Source organism: Rattus rattus, chromosome 5, assembly GCF_011064425.1.
Source record: "Rattus rattus isolate New Zealand chromosome 5, Rrattus_CSIRO_v1, whole genome shotgun sequence".
Classification (NCBI taxonomy): domain Eukaryota; kingdom Metazoa; phylum Chordata; class Mammalia; order Rodentia; family Muridae; genus Rattus; species Rattus rattus.
Window position 1 is genome coordinate 64,875,781 of NC_046158.1, and position 16,633 is coordinate 64,892,413.

The following is a 16,633-nucleotide window of genomic DNA, read 5'->3' on the forward strand; positions in this document are numbered from 1 at the left end:
GAGTCACATAGTTTAGTTCAAATGATTCTGATGTTTGTCTAGATTTTTCTGAAGTGCTACCTTTTGTGGTTGTTACCTTTTGATTTTAGAGCAAATATGCTTAGGATTGAGATAAGATAAAGTACCATTATTTCTTAGGAGAGGTACCCTAAAAACAGTAGCAGTAATTTGGAATCTCACTGCTAGTACTCTAATTTTTTAGCTGTGGTCTCGGGCAAATGGCTCAGCAGTTAAGACTCAGACTGCTCTTCCAAAGGGTTGAAGTTGAGCCCCAGCACCCCTGTGGACCCCAGATCTGACTACAGATGGTCATGGTCCTCTTGCCTCCTGGGACACATACACTCACATGGACATACACATACCATATACATGATTCAAAAATAGTGTTAAGTTGTTTTATTGTTCAAGGATTTCTCTGAATATCCCTGGCTGGCCTCAAACTCCAAGATCCACCTGCCTCTACCTCCCTAGTGCTGGTTAAAGGTGTGTGCCATAACACCGAGATTAATCTGGAAAAAAAATAATATTTACAAATATATTTATAAACAGATTTAAACATTTTTTTTAATCAAATATATAACCACTGAAACACTCTTCATTGGCCTTTTGGCTAAGATCGAGTGTTGAAGCATCATCCTTGTAAGATTCCTTTTGAGAAACTTTAGTAAAAGTGCTAGCTGTGGGAGCCTGACAACAATCTCCAGAATTCATGGTGAAGGAGAGGACAGATGCACAAGATCTGTCCTCTTAGATCTCCATATATCTACTGTGGTACCTGGGTAACTGCTTTCACCACACAATGGTAATGACAGAATAGGTAAATGATTTAGAACAAGATGGAGAACAGCTGAGAAAGACATTTGGCATTGAGCCCTAGCCTCCACAAGATATGCCTGTCTGCACCTGCACACACACAGAGCCAGTAAGAGCCGATAGTAAGGACAGGAAAACTTAGTAGGAGAGTTAAATACTGATCGGTTGCAAGAGATTAACTGATAAGACCGATCCTACTCAGATAGTATGTGGCCATTTTTTGGTAAACTTTTGAATTTTTTTCTATAGTAATGTTGCAGGTCAGTGGAATCCAGTTTTTATGCAGTCTCTACCAGAAGAAGAAATTGTCATCAGAGACGATCAAGACCCCAGAGTAAGTTCATTAACTGTTATGTTATTGTAAGAACCACTTGTATTAGTTTTTACCCTCAGGTAATTTGAACTGACTGAAACGAGAAGGCAAATACACTGGCTTTATGAGGCTGAGATGTTGAGCATCTGCTCTCAGAGGGCTGGCATAGTGTTTTCAAGGCTTCGTCTCTTTATTCTGTTTCCTTCCTTCCTGTTTTTGGTCTCAGTACCTCTTGCCTTGACAAAGCTACATTCTGTGTGTTTAGCTGTCCTGTGTCCTTGTGATGAATTAGCATGGCCTGGGTAATATGTTCGTTTCTAATGTGTTCACTGATGAGAATGGATGTTCTGGGCTAGTGTGACACATGTCAGGAGACAGCTCTACAGTTAGTTCTCTCTTCACCATGCAGGTCCCAGTGGCGCTGTGGTCATCAGGCTTAGTGGTGAGGGCCTTTACAGTGTTAGCTGCTGAGCCATTTTCATGACTGAGAATTTTACTTTATGTACATGGCATTTTTTTTCTTGCATGTATGTATGGGTACCCTGTGCTCACCTGATGCCCACAGAGTTCAAAATGGAGTGTTGGATTGTCGGGAACTAGAGTTGTAGATGGTGGTAAGCTGCCATATGTGGGCTAAGAACCAAAGCTGGTTCCTCTGTAAGAGCAACAAGTGCCCTTAACTCCTCAGCCCCCAGCTCCCCAGCTCCCAAACCTTTCAGTTGACATAATTATATACATTTGTGAAATATGCATGATAATGATTGTGGAACCATCATTATAGTAATTAGTATTATCATCTGCTTAAACATTCTGTGGAGTTCAGATAAATTCTGAAGAATATAGCTTGATTGTAGAGAACTTGTGTATGTCAAACCTGGGTTCAATCCAAAGCACCTTATCAGGGGTTTACAAATCTGATAAAGGGTAGAGTAGTGGGCAAAGGTCTTTAATCCCAGTACTTGGGAGGCAGAGACAAGCAGAGTTCCAAGACAGCAAGGGCTATGCAGAGAAATTCTATCTCAAAAACAAAACAAAACAAACAAACATTCTGGTAAAGGTAATGTGCAGTAAAGCATAATAGGCCAGTCTCCATGTTTTAAAAAATATCTCTAGGCTAAATGAAAAAAAAAGTTGCTAGTTGATGCCTTAGTGAGCTAAGCTGAAATGACGAGGGTTGTCACCCCTGGAATCCCCACTTTAAGTATCAGAAATTGAATGTTGCTCAAGAGACTTCCTTGGTAATGGTTACTCATTACTATAGTTAACAAAGACTAGCTTTTGGGTCTTGTTTAAAGCCAAAGTCACAGCCTGATCATTAGTAGCCTTTATTCCATCGTACTCGTGTTATCACCCACCAAGAAGCTCAGTAGAAGAATCTCTGATGATGGTCACTCAGACTTGACGCTTAGAAGTAAATCTGGTTCGTGAGACTTGTTCAAAATAATGAGGCAGCATGGACTTTTCTAGTCTAGTCTATACTCTGTTAGTTTTCGCAGTTTATTTTGTTAGATTTGGATTACCTACTGTCAGTTTCTTTTATATGTGAGTCCTTGTGAAGATGGTTTTAAAATCAACTTGTTCTAACTTGTTATGCTCTTTTACCAATGCATAGTATCAGCAGGCTGGGTCCACCCTTTGCATTTAAGATTGGCAGCTGACACCTTTGTTTTGCAGTGGGCCCCAGTAGGGTGCTGTAAGAATGGGTATCATTCAGGAGGGTGTAGCAGCTTGACCCCGTTTGACAGCATTGCAGTCTTCACTTACACCATAAAGACATGTCTCTGCAGTGCAACTTATTACTGCTCAAGTGTGGAAGGGCAGTGTGCAGTTCATGTACAAATCCATGTGTTGGGGTCACAGATTCTTTTGTATTTTTTACAATTTCATCTTTTTCAGAATCATAATAGCTTTTGTTTTAATTTTCTAATAGGAAATGTATTTGCGGAGCCTATTTACACCAGGACAATTCATAAATGCAGCTTTATGTAAAGCTTTACAGGTAAGCAAGAAAATATCTAATGTTTACTTGAAATTCCTGATTTTATTGCTGTGTTGAAAATTAATTATTCATTTACTTTTATTTATATATATATGTGTGTATATATATTTGCTTGGAAGTACTATTGTAATTTGTTTTAACATTCTTTACACAAAATAAGAATCCTGTCTGAGAAATAGGAGTAGGAAATGCTTTCCCAAATAATTAGGGGAGCATGCCACAGACCAGATTGTGTGCCAACACTATTGTAAAAAGAAATTATTCTACATTGCATATAGTCTTTATACTTGAAAGAAACTTATAGGTTAGTTTTTAGATTAGTTATGATTGATTATATGTTGTTTTTACCCTTTTGTTAGTACAGTGACAGTCCAAGTTCAGGGTTCAGAGTATAGGCAACTCAAAATATTTTAGCTTCAAGCTAGGTATACATGACTACAATCCCAAGATTCAGGAGGCTGAAGCAGAAGGATAATGAATCAGAGGCAGCTGTCTATATTGAATAGTGAAACTGTCTCAGAAAATATTTTGTTTTCACTCATGACTTAGAGTTGTTTATTATTTTACAAAAATTGTTTTTTTGTTATTTGTTGTTTTGCTTTTGGGGTAGAACTTGAACTTTTGATCCTTTTGCCTCTACCTCCCCGTAGTTGGGATTAATTATGTACACAGCAGGTCCACTGCAAGATCCTTTCCAGTTCCTTAAATACAAGTTGCTATCTTCAGAAACACCTGGAGAGGGCATCAGATCTCTTATGAGTGGTTGTGAGGGGTTGGGGGATTTAGCTCAGTGGTAGAGCGCTTGCCTAGGAAGCGCAAGGCCCTGGGTTCAGTCCCCAGCTCGGAAAAAAAAAAAAAAAAAAAAAAATGAGTGGTTGTGAGCCATCATGTGGTTGCTGGGATTTGAACTTAGGACCTCTGAAAGAGCAGTCAGTGTTCTTAACCACTGAGCCATCTCTCCAGCCCACAAATAGATTTCTTTCCCTCTTTGTTCCCTTCCCCTTTCTTGCTATTGTGAATTTTTTGGGGTGTGTGTGTGTGTGTGTGAGAGTGTGTGTTTTGATTGCACGTGTATCTGTGTATCACATGCTTCCTATGTATGCATGAGGAAGTGGTGATCATCTATATGGGTACAGAAACTTGAACTACTAGTCCTTTGCAAGAAAAGCAAGTGCTCTTAACCACCAAACCAATTCTGCACAACACACCATAGGGGGCGGGGTTCGTTGTGGTTGCCTTGTCTGTCCCAGAACTAACTCTATAGTCCAGGCTGGCCTTGAACTCCAGAGATTCTCCTGCCTGGTGTTGTGTTTTAAAGACAATCTGACTATATAGCTTAGACTAGCTTCCTATTCCCCCTGTACACCAGGTTGGCCTTGACTTTGATCTTCCTGTCTTCATTTCTGAAGCACTAGAATTACCGGTGTGACAGTTTATAGGCCTTTGACTTTTCTTCAGGGTAGGTACATCTGTTTATCTGGTTACTGTGTGTTTTTTGTTTTCTCTCTGATAAAACTACATGATCACTTCAGAGTAAAGTGTTCTGTTTAGCTTCTCATCACCATCTTGTCCTTGTTCATAATTACTAGTTGGGTTGTTTTGTTTGGTTGGTTGGTTGGTTTTTATTTTTCGAAATAGGGCTTTTCTCTGTAGCCCTGACTATCATAAATCTTGCATCTTGCTCTGTAGACCAGGCTGGCCTCAAACTCAGATCCGCCTATCTCTGCCTCTTTAGTATTGGGATAAAAGTTGTACAGTAGCATTTTTTATTGTATCTAGTATATAATTAGGATATAAAAACATTATTAATGCATTTATGAAATTGCTGTTAGACTCTTTCCTTGGAGAGTGCCCACCATCATCCCTAGCTTTCTCTCATGTGTAGTCTTGTGCTGCGAGTCTTTGACCTCCCATAGACCCTTCTCTCCAAATGGGCAATAGTTATTTTCATTTTTTTTTTAAAGATTTATTTATTCATTTATTATATATAAGTACACTGTAGCTGTCTTCAGACACACCAAAAGAGGGCATCGGGTCTCTTTACAGATGGTTGTGAGCCACCATGTGGTTGCTGGGAATTGAACACAGGACCTCTGGAAGAGTAGTCGGGTGCTCTTAACCATTGAGCCATCTCTCCAGCCCCCGTTATTTTCATTTTAATTGATTTTTTAAAATGATCGTATGTACTTTATTATAATTCTTTTGGACACAGATTTCTGGAAGTTACTCTGGTCTTTAATTGTTATTGCTGTTAGAAATCATCTGTGCAGTATTAGAGGAAATGCTCCTGGCATTTCTGAGGTTGCTGTGTGGTTGAATATTGCCTTAGGGACTTTTAGGCCAGACTTCCTTCAGTTTGAGTATTTTATAATATTGTGAAATATTTCTTTTAATTTTAGATTTTCTGCCGGGGTACTGAGAGGAACTTGGATCTTTCATGGAGTGAACTAAAAAAGGAAATTACTTTAGCTGTTGAAAATGAGGTGAGAGGTGAGGTGTTGGGTAAGAGCGGGAATGATGTTGTCTGTCTTGTTGAACTGTCAGATTTGATCATTTTTATCAAGTTAGTAGAAAGTATAAAAAGCCTTTTCATTAGGGAGTTTGAGAGATATTTACATATCCCATAGGATTTAATATATAAGAAATATTTTGTAGAGGAAAAATCCCAAAAGGTTTAACTTCTCTTTGTTTATCAGCTCCAAGGAAGTGTAACCGAGTATGAATTCTCCCAGGATGAATTTCGCACTTTACAACAGGAATTCTGGTGCAAGTTCTATGCCTGCTGTCTCCAGTATCAGGAAGCCCTCTCCCACCCTCTTGCTCTACATTTGAATCCTCTCACAAACATGGTGTGCCTTCTGAAGAAAGTAAGGGGGCTGGAGCATTCAGAGCTCCTCTGCAAAGTTCACTTAGTCTGTATTGATGCACTTTCAAGTCACAAAAATAACATGACAGCTCAGGCCTGTATAGCCTAACTTTTGAGAGATTACATGGGAATGCCAGTATGATTCCAGGTCAGCCTGGGCTATAAGACTCTGCTTCAACAGACTAACAAAAACAATAATAATGATAACACAAGAATTTCTGTATCTCCTTCACCCATTCTCATTGGTTGTTAGCTTCGATTTTGGTGAGAGTGTTGGTTGGTAGCTGGATGGGTTTCTCCTTCCCCTTCCCCCTCTTCCATTCCCCCCCACTCCCCTCCCCCTTCCCTTCCCCTCTTCTCCTTCCTTCTTCCACTTCCCCCTTCCTCTTACCCTTCCCTCCCCTTCCCATCCCTATCCTCTTCCCCTTCCTCCTCCCCCTCCTCTTTTTCCTCCTTTTTCTCCTCCTCCTCTTCCTTCACAGTAGCTCACACTTTCTCCGCCTCTGCTATGTATACATATTACATATTGCACAGTTTGTTGTTATATGATACATTATGGATTATGAGTTACATGTTTTCTTTTTGAATTATTTAAAAGAAAATAACTGAAAGTTTGTACTTGCAGGGGTACCTGTCTTTCCTGGTCCCATCTTCCTTAGTAGATCATTTATATCTCCTGCCTGATGAGCACCTTCTGACAGAGGATGAGACGACCATATCGGATGGTAATAATTTTTCTGTCTATAGTTGATCCCCTTCGTATATGAATCTTATGTTTTATCAATTTAACATTTTCAGTTACCACTGTGATCTGTCTTGATGAGTTTACCTCACTCACTGAAGATATTTTTTAATCTGGAGAGTCTTAAATACCTATGCTATGGGAAAGGGATCCCTTCTATCTAATTACTGATGTCTCTTAATGCATTAATCAGTAGACCTTCACGGCTTCAGATGTCAATGTTAACACTCTCTCCCACAGATGCAGATGTGGCACGGGATGTCTTATGTCTTATAAAATGCCTCCGGATGATTGGGGAGTCAGTTACCATGGATATGGCAGTTTTGATGGAAACCAGTTGTTACAACTTGCAGTCTCCAGAGAAGGCTGCAGAACACATTTTGGAAGATTTGATCACTATTGATGTGTAAGGAGAATTTAGGGTAAAGTACATTTCCTAATGGAATTCAGCAATGTTGTTACCACAGATTTTTTAATATATGGTCAAGTATATAAAAGATCATGATTTAATGCTAAAGTAATTTTCCTTGATTCTAAATAGGTGTGTGTGTGTGTGTGTGTGTGTGTGTGTGTGTGTGTGTGTGTGTGTATGAACCTGGACCTTGGGCATTCTAGGCAAGCGTTCTCCTAAACTACATCTGCAGTCCCTGTTTCAGATGTTACAGGGGACTATAAATGCAAATGTTAACATATTCAGCTCTAAAACAAATTCATAAAGTATTATACTTATAATCCCTTAATTGAGCTGTATTTCTTTAAAAAAAAAAAAAAAAAAAAAAAGCAAACAAGTATTTTCCTTGCATTGATTTTTGTGGGTCATTCCTAAGAAGTTGAGGGGGATTTTATGTGGACTCTGAGTATCTTATGCCAGAGGGATTATCTCTACCACTGTACTGTGAGCAGCTCACATAGAGCCTGTCTTAAGTGTTGTCAGTAGTAACAGGAGTTTCTCATTGTCGTGTAGAGAAAATGTGATGGAAGACATTTGTAGTAAACTGCAAGAGATCAGAAACCCCGTCCATGCCATTGGGCTTCTCATACGGGAAATGGATTATGAAACGGAAGTGGAGATGGAAAAGGGATTTGATCCAGGTAAACAACAAAACAACAGCGATGTGGGCTCAGATCAAGAGTCTGTTCTTCCAGAGGAACTGAGGCTACCTCCCAAAACCCACCTCAGGTGACTTACAACCAGCTCCAGAGGAATCTGACACCCGTGGTCATGTGCACATACTCACATACAGATAGATACACTTATACGTAGTTAAAAATAACAAAGCCAGGCATGGGGGCACGCCTTTAATCCCAGCACTCAGGAGGCAGAGGCAGGCAGATCTCTGAGTTCCAGGCCAGCCAGGATTACACAGAAAAACCCTGTCTCAAAAAAAACAATATTAAATGATGTATTTAGTTCCCTTTTCCTTTTAAAATTACATTTATTTATTTATGTACATACATGCACACATATGCTATGGTGCATAGACAGATCAAAGGACAATGTGAAGGGGTCAGCTTTTCCCTACCACATGGGTCCCTGGGAATTAGTTTATCAGGGTTGGCAGCAGGTTCCTTTACCTGCCGAGCCATCTTGTCAGCCTTTAACTCCATTTTTCTTGTTACAGCTCAGCCTTTGAATGTTCGAATGAACCTTTCCCAGCTCTATGGTAGTAGCACAGCAGGATATATTGTGTGCAGAGGTGTGTATAAAATTGCCAGCACTCGCTTCCTGATCTGCCGAGACCTCTTGATCTTACAGCAGCTGTTGACAAGACTAGGAGATGCAGTAAGTACCCGACAGGCTGGAGACTTGCCTGGATTCGCTGCTTTCTCCCTGCGCTTAGCCTAAGCAAAACTCTGTGAGCACCAGCAGAGAGGAGTAGTGGCAGTTACTTTGTCATCCATATGACAAGACCCCCGACAGAAGCAACTTACGGAAGAAGGCTTTGTCCTGATTTGCTGTTGGAGGTCCAGTCTGTTGTGACTTGAGGAGTGTAAGGTCACATTGCCTCCACAGTCAGGAAGCAGAGGAAACTGCTGGCCCTCAGCTCACAGTCTGTGTACAGCTGAGGCTTCAGAAAAAAAAACATTTCAAATGCTGATTGTAAACATGGGAAGTAAATAAAGAGAGGTGCATAAAAAGAAAGACACCCAGGTGTGGGTGTGGGCTTTTCTAAGAGAGGGCTGCTAGTTATTATTTCGTCCCCCTTATTGAGTATTCAACGCCACCCACGGGATAGTCCCAGATACAGTCAAGATGGACCATCCCTCTTCAGTTAAATCTTGTTTTTTTTTTCTTTAGTTTAGCCTTATTATAAATCCAGAAGTGAATTTCCTGATGATTCTAAATCTCAAGTTGATAAGATTAATCATCATATAAATAGAAATAAACATAGAATGCACTTGGACTCTCTGTGAAGCAGATTACTGTTCTAACCTCTGCCTACTTAGTGTTGCAGAAATTTTGCAGGTCAGCTCCTACTACCACTGTAGATGCAATAACAACTTCAAATGTAGAGGATAGGGTTGCCCTAAACAGTTTGAGCCTGCAGAGTTTGTTGCTCTGAGCCTTTCTGCTCCTTTTTATGCCTCTTTTTCCATCTCTTCTTTCTCATACCACCAAACTCTGTTGCCGTCAGAATCCTGGTGGCATTATAGACCATGGATGTACTGTGTAAACGATTACCTTTTTCCCCCACAATTGAATCTTTTTGTTCCTTGGACACTCCAGGGCTGAGGATCAAACCCAGGGCCTCAGACCCATGTGTCTCTAAGTTGATAAATGCATTCAAATCTGATAAGGAAACAGTCAGACTAGACAAATTCATGTTAATGTATAAAGAGCTAAGACTTATAAGGCTCCTAGAGTGTTGATATTTTTTTAAATAATTTTTTTAAGACTCATTTTTATTTCAGCTAGGTGGTGTTGGTGGCACACACCTTTAACACAGCACTGTAGAGGCAGAGGCAAGTGGATCTCTGTGAGTTTGAGGCCAGCATGGTCTATGTAGAGAGTTCTGTGACATCCAGAACTATATAGAAAGACCTTGCTTTGAGAAAACAAACAAAAAAATATATACTTTCACTTTTTCATATGCATGAGTATTTAGCCTGTATGTATATATGTGCACTGTGTGCATGCTTGGTGCCCTCAAAGGTCAAATAAAGACGTCACATTCCTTGAACTGGACTTCTGATTGGTCGTGAGCTAGGAACTGAACCTGGGTCCTTGGCAAGAGCAGTCAAGTGTTATTACCCTCTGAGCTATTTTTCTAGCCCCAGGAAGTTAATTTTGAAAGCCCTCCCCAAAAGAAATAGGAAACTATTCTAAGAACCTCACTTAGATGAGACCTCAATAAACTTTGTTGGTTTACTTATTAAACAGGACTTACTATTTAGACCAGGGTAGCAAACTACAGAAGTCATTCTGCCTCTATTGAGATTAGAGGCCTGTGCCACCATGCCCAGCTCCTTTGCCTGGTTTTCAGTAAACACAGAAGCAATAAATGTTAGTGTGGAACCTTTATGAAATGCACGTGAGCTACACAGCAGTCATCCGTAGTCACGCACAGTAACAACACAGTATGCATTTTGCCATGTACGCTTTTCTGTGAAAATAGCTTTCTTGTTTATAGAACTAGAATATCTTAGTATCTTAGTAGCTACCTAGTACAATTTTAACTTACTCAACTATTCTTTTTTGCTATCTAGGATATTGTTGTTTTTGTTTTGTTTTGTTTTTCTTTTTGGTGTCAGGAGTTAAAATAGGGTTTCCTAGAGCCTCAAACTCGCTATATAGCTGAGACTGTTCTTTAACTCCTAATCTTCCTGTCCCCATGTCCAAATACTAGGAAACTAGCCATTGACCACCAACACCCTACTACCAGGTCTTTAACATCTCTAGAGTGAGTTCTGAGAAGTAGAGTTGATAGTCAAGGGCCGTACACAGTTTTAAGACTGGGCATCATTGACAGATTTGTACCTGTTAGTCATACCTGTCTTCGCATAAACAGCAGCCGTAACAGAAGAGACTTAGATTTCTCTGTTCCTTTATTTCTTTTCACCATCAGCTTTCATGAGTCAGAAAACTGTTTTGAGCCGTGTGTGGTGGTACAAACCTTTAATCTCAGCACTCAGGAGGAGAGGCAGGTAGATCTGAGTTTAAAGCCAGCTGATCTACATAGTGAGTTCTAGATAGCCAAGACTATGAAAAGAAGCCCTGTCTCAAAAAAAAAACAAAAAAGAAACTTGGTTTGGTGGTGGTGGCTGTATTTGTTTGTTTTGACTGTTACTGTTCAGCAAAATACTTCCTAGTTGCTACACAAAAAATGTAGCATGTGTGTTGCCTTTACAATATTGTTTGCTTAACTGGATTGCTTTATTTGACCTCTCCTGAACCTCCAGAGCCATCATTCCTAACAGCTTACCGTTCTTGCTGTCATAGGTGATCTTAGGAGCTGGTCAGCTCTTTCAAGCTCAGCAAGACCTGCTGCATCGCACAGCTCCCCTGCTCTTGTCTTATTACCTCATTAAGTGGTCAAGTCAGTGCTTGGCAACCGATGTCCCAGTTGACACACTGTGAGTTTCATTATTATTTTTATTTCTTTTAAGTTATTTAAAATAGGTTGTTGGATTTGTTTTTACCTTTAAGAATCACAAAGGTTGAGAGATAATGCCCCATTCTTGCCTCTACTGGCACTGCACAAATGTGGTGTACATGCATAATATACAGGCAAGACATCCTTACACAAAAAATAAAATTTAAAAGGAATTATATTTATTTTAAAAAAGAATTAGGGCTGGAGAAATAGCTTAGTGGTTAAGAGCACTGACTTCTCTTCCAGAGGTCCTGAGTTCAACTCCCAGCAACCACATGGTGGCTCTCAACCATCTGTAATGAGATCTGCTGCCCTCTTCTGGAGTGTCTGAAGACAGCAACAGTGTACTCACATAAATTATTTCTAAAAAAAAAAAAAGAAAAGAATTAACATGTGTAGGTCTTTCATTTTTTTTAACGATTAAAGTAATACTTTATTTTGTATAAACCAAACACAAAATGGTTGTTAGAAGTAGACTGAACTTTATATGCAAAGAAGAAATAAAAGTCCTTTGACTACAGTGTGCTCCTGTTTCTTTTCCTGTTGCTCTGATAAAATATGCTGAGAAAGACATCTCAAAAGAGAACAGGCTTGTCTTGGTCCACAGTTCAAGGATAAAGGCCCTTATGTCAGTAGGATCTTGAAGCAGCTGGTCACATCTACACTCAAGAAGCACAACACATGACTGCATGCTTGGTGCCCAGCTCCCTTTCTCCACGTTGTATAGTCCAGGACCCCTGCCTAGGGAATAGTCTCAGGCATGAGTAAGATGGGTCCGCTCACGTCAGTTAATGCACTAGAGAATCCCCCACGGGTACCCTCTGGAGACAGCCTTAGTCTAGCTGACCCTTCACTGGTATGCATGAATATTGCGTCCTGGTTGATTCTAGTTTCTGTAAAGTTGACAGTACTGTCATTAGTCAGTGAGCTCTGGCACACAAGTGTCTTTGAGCAGCCCTTGAGTAATGTGATAGACAACAGTCTAAATCCTGAATCCTGTTTTCTGACCTTTTTAAGCTTTCAGTGGAATTCTTATATGTACTATATTAATTAAATCAACAATATAAAATAAATTTAGAAATATAGTATTTAACAGAGTATTTGTTTTCTCTTTTCTTCACAGGGAGTCTAATCTACAACATTTGTCAGTACTGGAACTAACTGATTCTGGTGCCTTAATGGCAAATAAATTGGGTAAGGAGTAGGACATACATATATTTGCTTTAATTTGGGGGTTTATTGTGTATTTATTAAAATGACCTTTTGTCACCTTTACTGTAGACATGGCCTTGCTCTTTGCTTTTGTGCCATGAGCAACCTGTGGCCTGAGACCTGTGGTTGTGGCAAGTCATCTGGGAAGATGTAGTCGCAGATCAGGCGTAAATGGTGTTGTAGGTGTATGTGTAGCACAAATAAGCACTGTTGGGAAGATTATAGAAAACCACCAAGAGAATCAGAATCTTGCATTTAGTGTTTCTTACATTGCTTTTTTATCCATTGTTTTTTGATACTCCAGTAATTAATTCAACAAAATCATTTTAAAATTCTACTCAGTTCTAACTTTACTAAGTGGCTTTCATACTCTTATCTCATCTTTCAGGCCCTCTCATTCATGCTTCAGAATGTACCTAGAGAATTTGTTTGAACTAAAAGGTGGAATCTTGGGACTATTGTAAAAGGTCTCTGGATAAGTTGCTTAACTGTAGTAAAATCATGAAATGATTTGTGTTGCTTTTTCATTGTGTATGTACAGCATGACAGTTTGCAGACTGTTTTCATTGCTATGCTACTAATGATACCCATGTGTTTCTTTTAAGTCTCTAGCCCTCAGACAATTATGGAGTTATTCTTCCAAGAAGTTGCAAGAAAACATATTATATCTCATCTCTTCTCTCAGCCCAAAGCCCCTCTAAGCCAAACTGGACTGAATTGGCCTGAAATGGTTACTGCAGTTACCGGCTATTTGTTACAGCTTTTGTATCCTTTTGCTTGAAAGTCAGGTGACAAGTTATTGTCCTTTAAAGCCTTTATTCTTGCCATGTAATGAAGTTTTCCTTCTCAGTGCTGGAGACCATGCAACACAAGCTAGACAAGTCTGTTAATACATAGCTAGCTACATCTCCAGACCCATGAGGGACATTTAAACATTTTTAAAATAAGGTGGGGAAAGATGGCTCAGTGGTTAAGAGCATGTACCTGAGGACCTAAGTTCAGTTCCCAGCAGCCACAGCTCTAAACTGTCAGAAACTCCATCTTCAGAGGATCCAACTTCCTTTTCTGGCCTCGGAAGGCAAACAGCCCTTTCTTATGTGCACATGCCGTACACAGATGAATCGCATGCTTACTCCCCAAATAAAAGAGGACAGTATTTAAAATACCCCTTTTTGTTATTGTTTGAGACAGGTCTCACTATGTAGCCCTGGCTAGCCTAGAACTCACTCTGTAGACCAGGCTGGACATGAACTCACCTGCCTGTCTCTTAAGTGCTAGGATTGAAAGCATGAGCCATCACACCTGGCTCTGGTTTTGGGGGTTTTTTGTTTGGTTAGTTTGGTTAGTTTTTGTTTTTGTTTTTTTATTTTCCTCCCTTCCCTGAGTTCTTAAAGCTTTCACAGCTAGCTAGTCGCAGACTAAGCCCAGGGCTTTTCTTGTTTGCTTGGTTTATTTTTGGTTTGTTTGTTTGTTTGTTTAATGTTTTTAGCTCTATTTTATGCTTACTTTATATATATGGGTGTTTTGCCTATGTATGTGTTTTGCACACGACTTGCAGTGCTCATGAATGCTAGAGAGGGCATTGGATCCTCTGGAGCTGGAGTTATAGATGATTGTGAGTGCTGATAGTAGGTGCTGGGAATTGAACCCAGGTCCTCTGGAAGAGCAACAAGTGTTCCTAACCTCTGAGACAACTCTCCAGCCCACTCTTACTTGTTTCTGATTAAACCGTTTCAGTGACTCTTCTGAGTTTGATACCCATTAATGTGGATATTTTTAAGTTTTACTCAAAGACAGGGAAAAAGCAAAATTCCTTAATATGGTTACTAGATGGCCTAGCAATCCTGGTTGTCTCTTTCTAGAATGTTTGATGGGAAATTGCCAGTATGTACAATTGCAGGTGAGTTTTGTTGAACATTTCTTACTATTCTTATAAAGAAGGGCATTGATAGATTATTTACCTATCTTACTGTTAACTATATTTTAATTGTACTGTTAGCAAGAATTACAAAAACTAAACTTGATTATGCCAAGACATGGCCCAATAGAATATTCATTCTCTTCTCTCTTCCTCCTCCTCTTCTCCCCCGCCCCCAAGTCCTAATTATTAAACCTAGGGCCTTGACTATGAAAAAAAAAAAAAAAAAAAAAACCTGAAACCTTCCCTCAAAAAAATAAACAGAAAAGAGAAAACTGTGCCACTGAGCTATATCCCTAGACCCTAGAGAATGACTGAAGCAACCATAATCCCTCTGGGAGTCAGAATTGGTACAATTCTAAGATAACATAGAAGTCACTTAGTCAAATGACATCTCAATGATTTTGTGGCCTAAAAGTAATGCTCAACGTTTTAAGGGGAAAGGACTTGGGCTAAGTAAAACGTAAAATCTGGGAGCTTCAAGGCTCACCAGACAGAAAAGGATCTCCAGTTTTAAAAACTCTATCCAGGGGTTGGGATTTAGCTCAGTGGTAGGCGCTGCCTGGGGCGCAAGGCCCTGGGTTGGGTCCCCAGCTCCGGAAAAAAAGAACCAAAAAAAAAAAAAAAAAACTCTATCCATTCCCAGCATTCCTGGAAGAACAGCCAAGGTTGTCAATTGAAATGACAAGCTGTGGCTTCTCTAGTGCTTACCTGGGTGCACAGGCCTTGTATACCCTCTACACCCCTGCATGTTTGTCTCTGTACCACGGGCTGCCTAGTGCCCATGGAGAGCAGAAGGTATTGAATCCCCTGGAACTGGAGTCATGGACTACCTTTTGGATGCTTGGAACTGAGCACAGGTTCTCTACAAGAACAAGTGTTCTAAACCACTGGTCTATCTCTAAGCTTGGGAATGGGCATCACCACTCTTTCTCAACTATGGAGCTGACCTCCATGCCAGCTTCCCTCAAACAACATGGCTTTCTCTTTGTTTTCCATTCTTCCTCCTCTAAGTAGCTGACTACCCTGGGATTTTTCTTTTAGACTCTAATAAACTTGTCTTCAGATTCAAAAAGAAAACTTTCAGATTCTCATTAGGTTTTCTTTAAAATAAAACAAACCATTTATATATAAATCCTTTATTGGACTATACTCACTGAATATGGGAACACCAAAAATTGGGAAATTGCTTACTGTGAGGTATGTGTGTTTACCTGTGTGTAGACTCCTTTACTTGCTGTGTTGCCCAGGCTGGCTCCAACTCTTGATCACAGCGATCTTCCCATCCCATTTTTGAACTAGTTATGATTATAGGCATGCGCCACTACCCCTGGCCCTGCTTTCTTATGGTCCATAGGAAATATACACTGGATTCCTTTTTCTTTTTTGAGTATTTTGGAAATAAAGCCTGGTGTTGGTCACTCTTCTCCTGTGAAGAACTTAGAAATGGCCGTCCTTATGTAGTGCTTATTTTCTAGTCAGAGTCGTCTTTTATGTCTTCTAGGATTACATCCAACTACTGCATCCCTGGTGTCAAGTCAATGTTGGATCATGTCGCTTTATGCTGGGACGGTGTTACCTAGTTACAGGAGAAGTACAGAAGGTAAACTGCATTTGAGTGGTGAGCAAGCTAGTGTAAGGAGGACACCTGGGTTCCATCTATCTAGGATAGGGAATGGGAGGCACAGAATCTTCTGGAAGTGGTTAGAGAAGACTGACCAGTGAAGGACATGATATGAGTGTCAGGATTTGCCAACTACCCATACTTTGTTAGTACAGTGAAGTAAGAAGGAAGCATTAAAATCCCTCTGCCCCAGTGCAGATGTTTTTAGGAATTAGTGATACTTTTGGTTAGTTTGTCGATCAGATTGTTTGTTTTATTTTATTTTGTTTTGTTTGAGACAGTTTCTCTGTATAGACCATGCTGGCCTGGAACTCAGAGATCTCCCTGCCTCTGCCTCCTGGGTACTGAGATTAAAGGCCTGCACCACCACCACTTAGTGATGTATTCTTTAAAGTTGTATTCACTTAGTTGGAGCTGGTTCTGAACTTAGGAGCACAGGCTAGGGGTTGGGGTTTTAGCTCAGTGGTAGAGCGCTTGCCTAGCAAGCAAAAGGCCCTGGGTTCGGTCCCCAGCTCCGAAAAAAAGAAAAAAAAAAAAAAAAAACAAAAGAG

The 16,633-nt window shown here is 40.1% G+C and overlaps 1 protein-coding gene across 1 annotated transcript in view; it reads left to right on the forward strand.

The window, feature by feature from the left end:
* The window catches only part of Nup160 (nucleoporin 160), a 54,776-nt gene that overhangs the window by 14,624 nt on the left and 23,519 nt on the right, over window positions 1-16,633 (forward strand). The window contains exons 10-22 of the mRNA XM_032903621.1: window positions 1,063-1,147; window positions 3,057-3,125; window positions 5,525-5,608; window positions 5,822-5,992; window positions 6,617-6,716; window positions 6,974-7,139; window positions 7,698-7,825; window positions 8,356-8,516; window positions 11,175-11,308; window positions 12,452-12,522; window positions 13,146-13,305; window positions 14,371-14,440; window positions 15,963-16,061. Of these exons, the coding sequence (XP_032759512.1) occupies window positions 1,063-1,147; window positions 3,057-3,125; window positions 5,525-5,608; window positions 5,822-5,992; window positions 6,617-6,716; window positions 6,974-7,139; window positions 7,698-7,825; window positions 8,356-8,516; window positions 11,175-11,308; window positions 12,452-12,522; window positions 13,146-13,305; window positions 14,371-14,440; window positions 15,963-16,061 (1,498 nt within the window). The remainder of the gene's footprint in view (window positions 1-1,062; window positions 1,148-3,056; window positions 3,126-5,524; window positions 5,609-5,821; window positions 5,993-6,616; window positions 6,717-6,973; window positions 7,140-7,697; window positions 7,826-8,355; window positions 8,517-11,174; window positions 11,309-12,451; window positions 12,523-13,145; window positions 13,306-14,370; window positions 14,441-15,962; window positions 16,062-16,633) is intronic.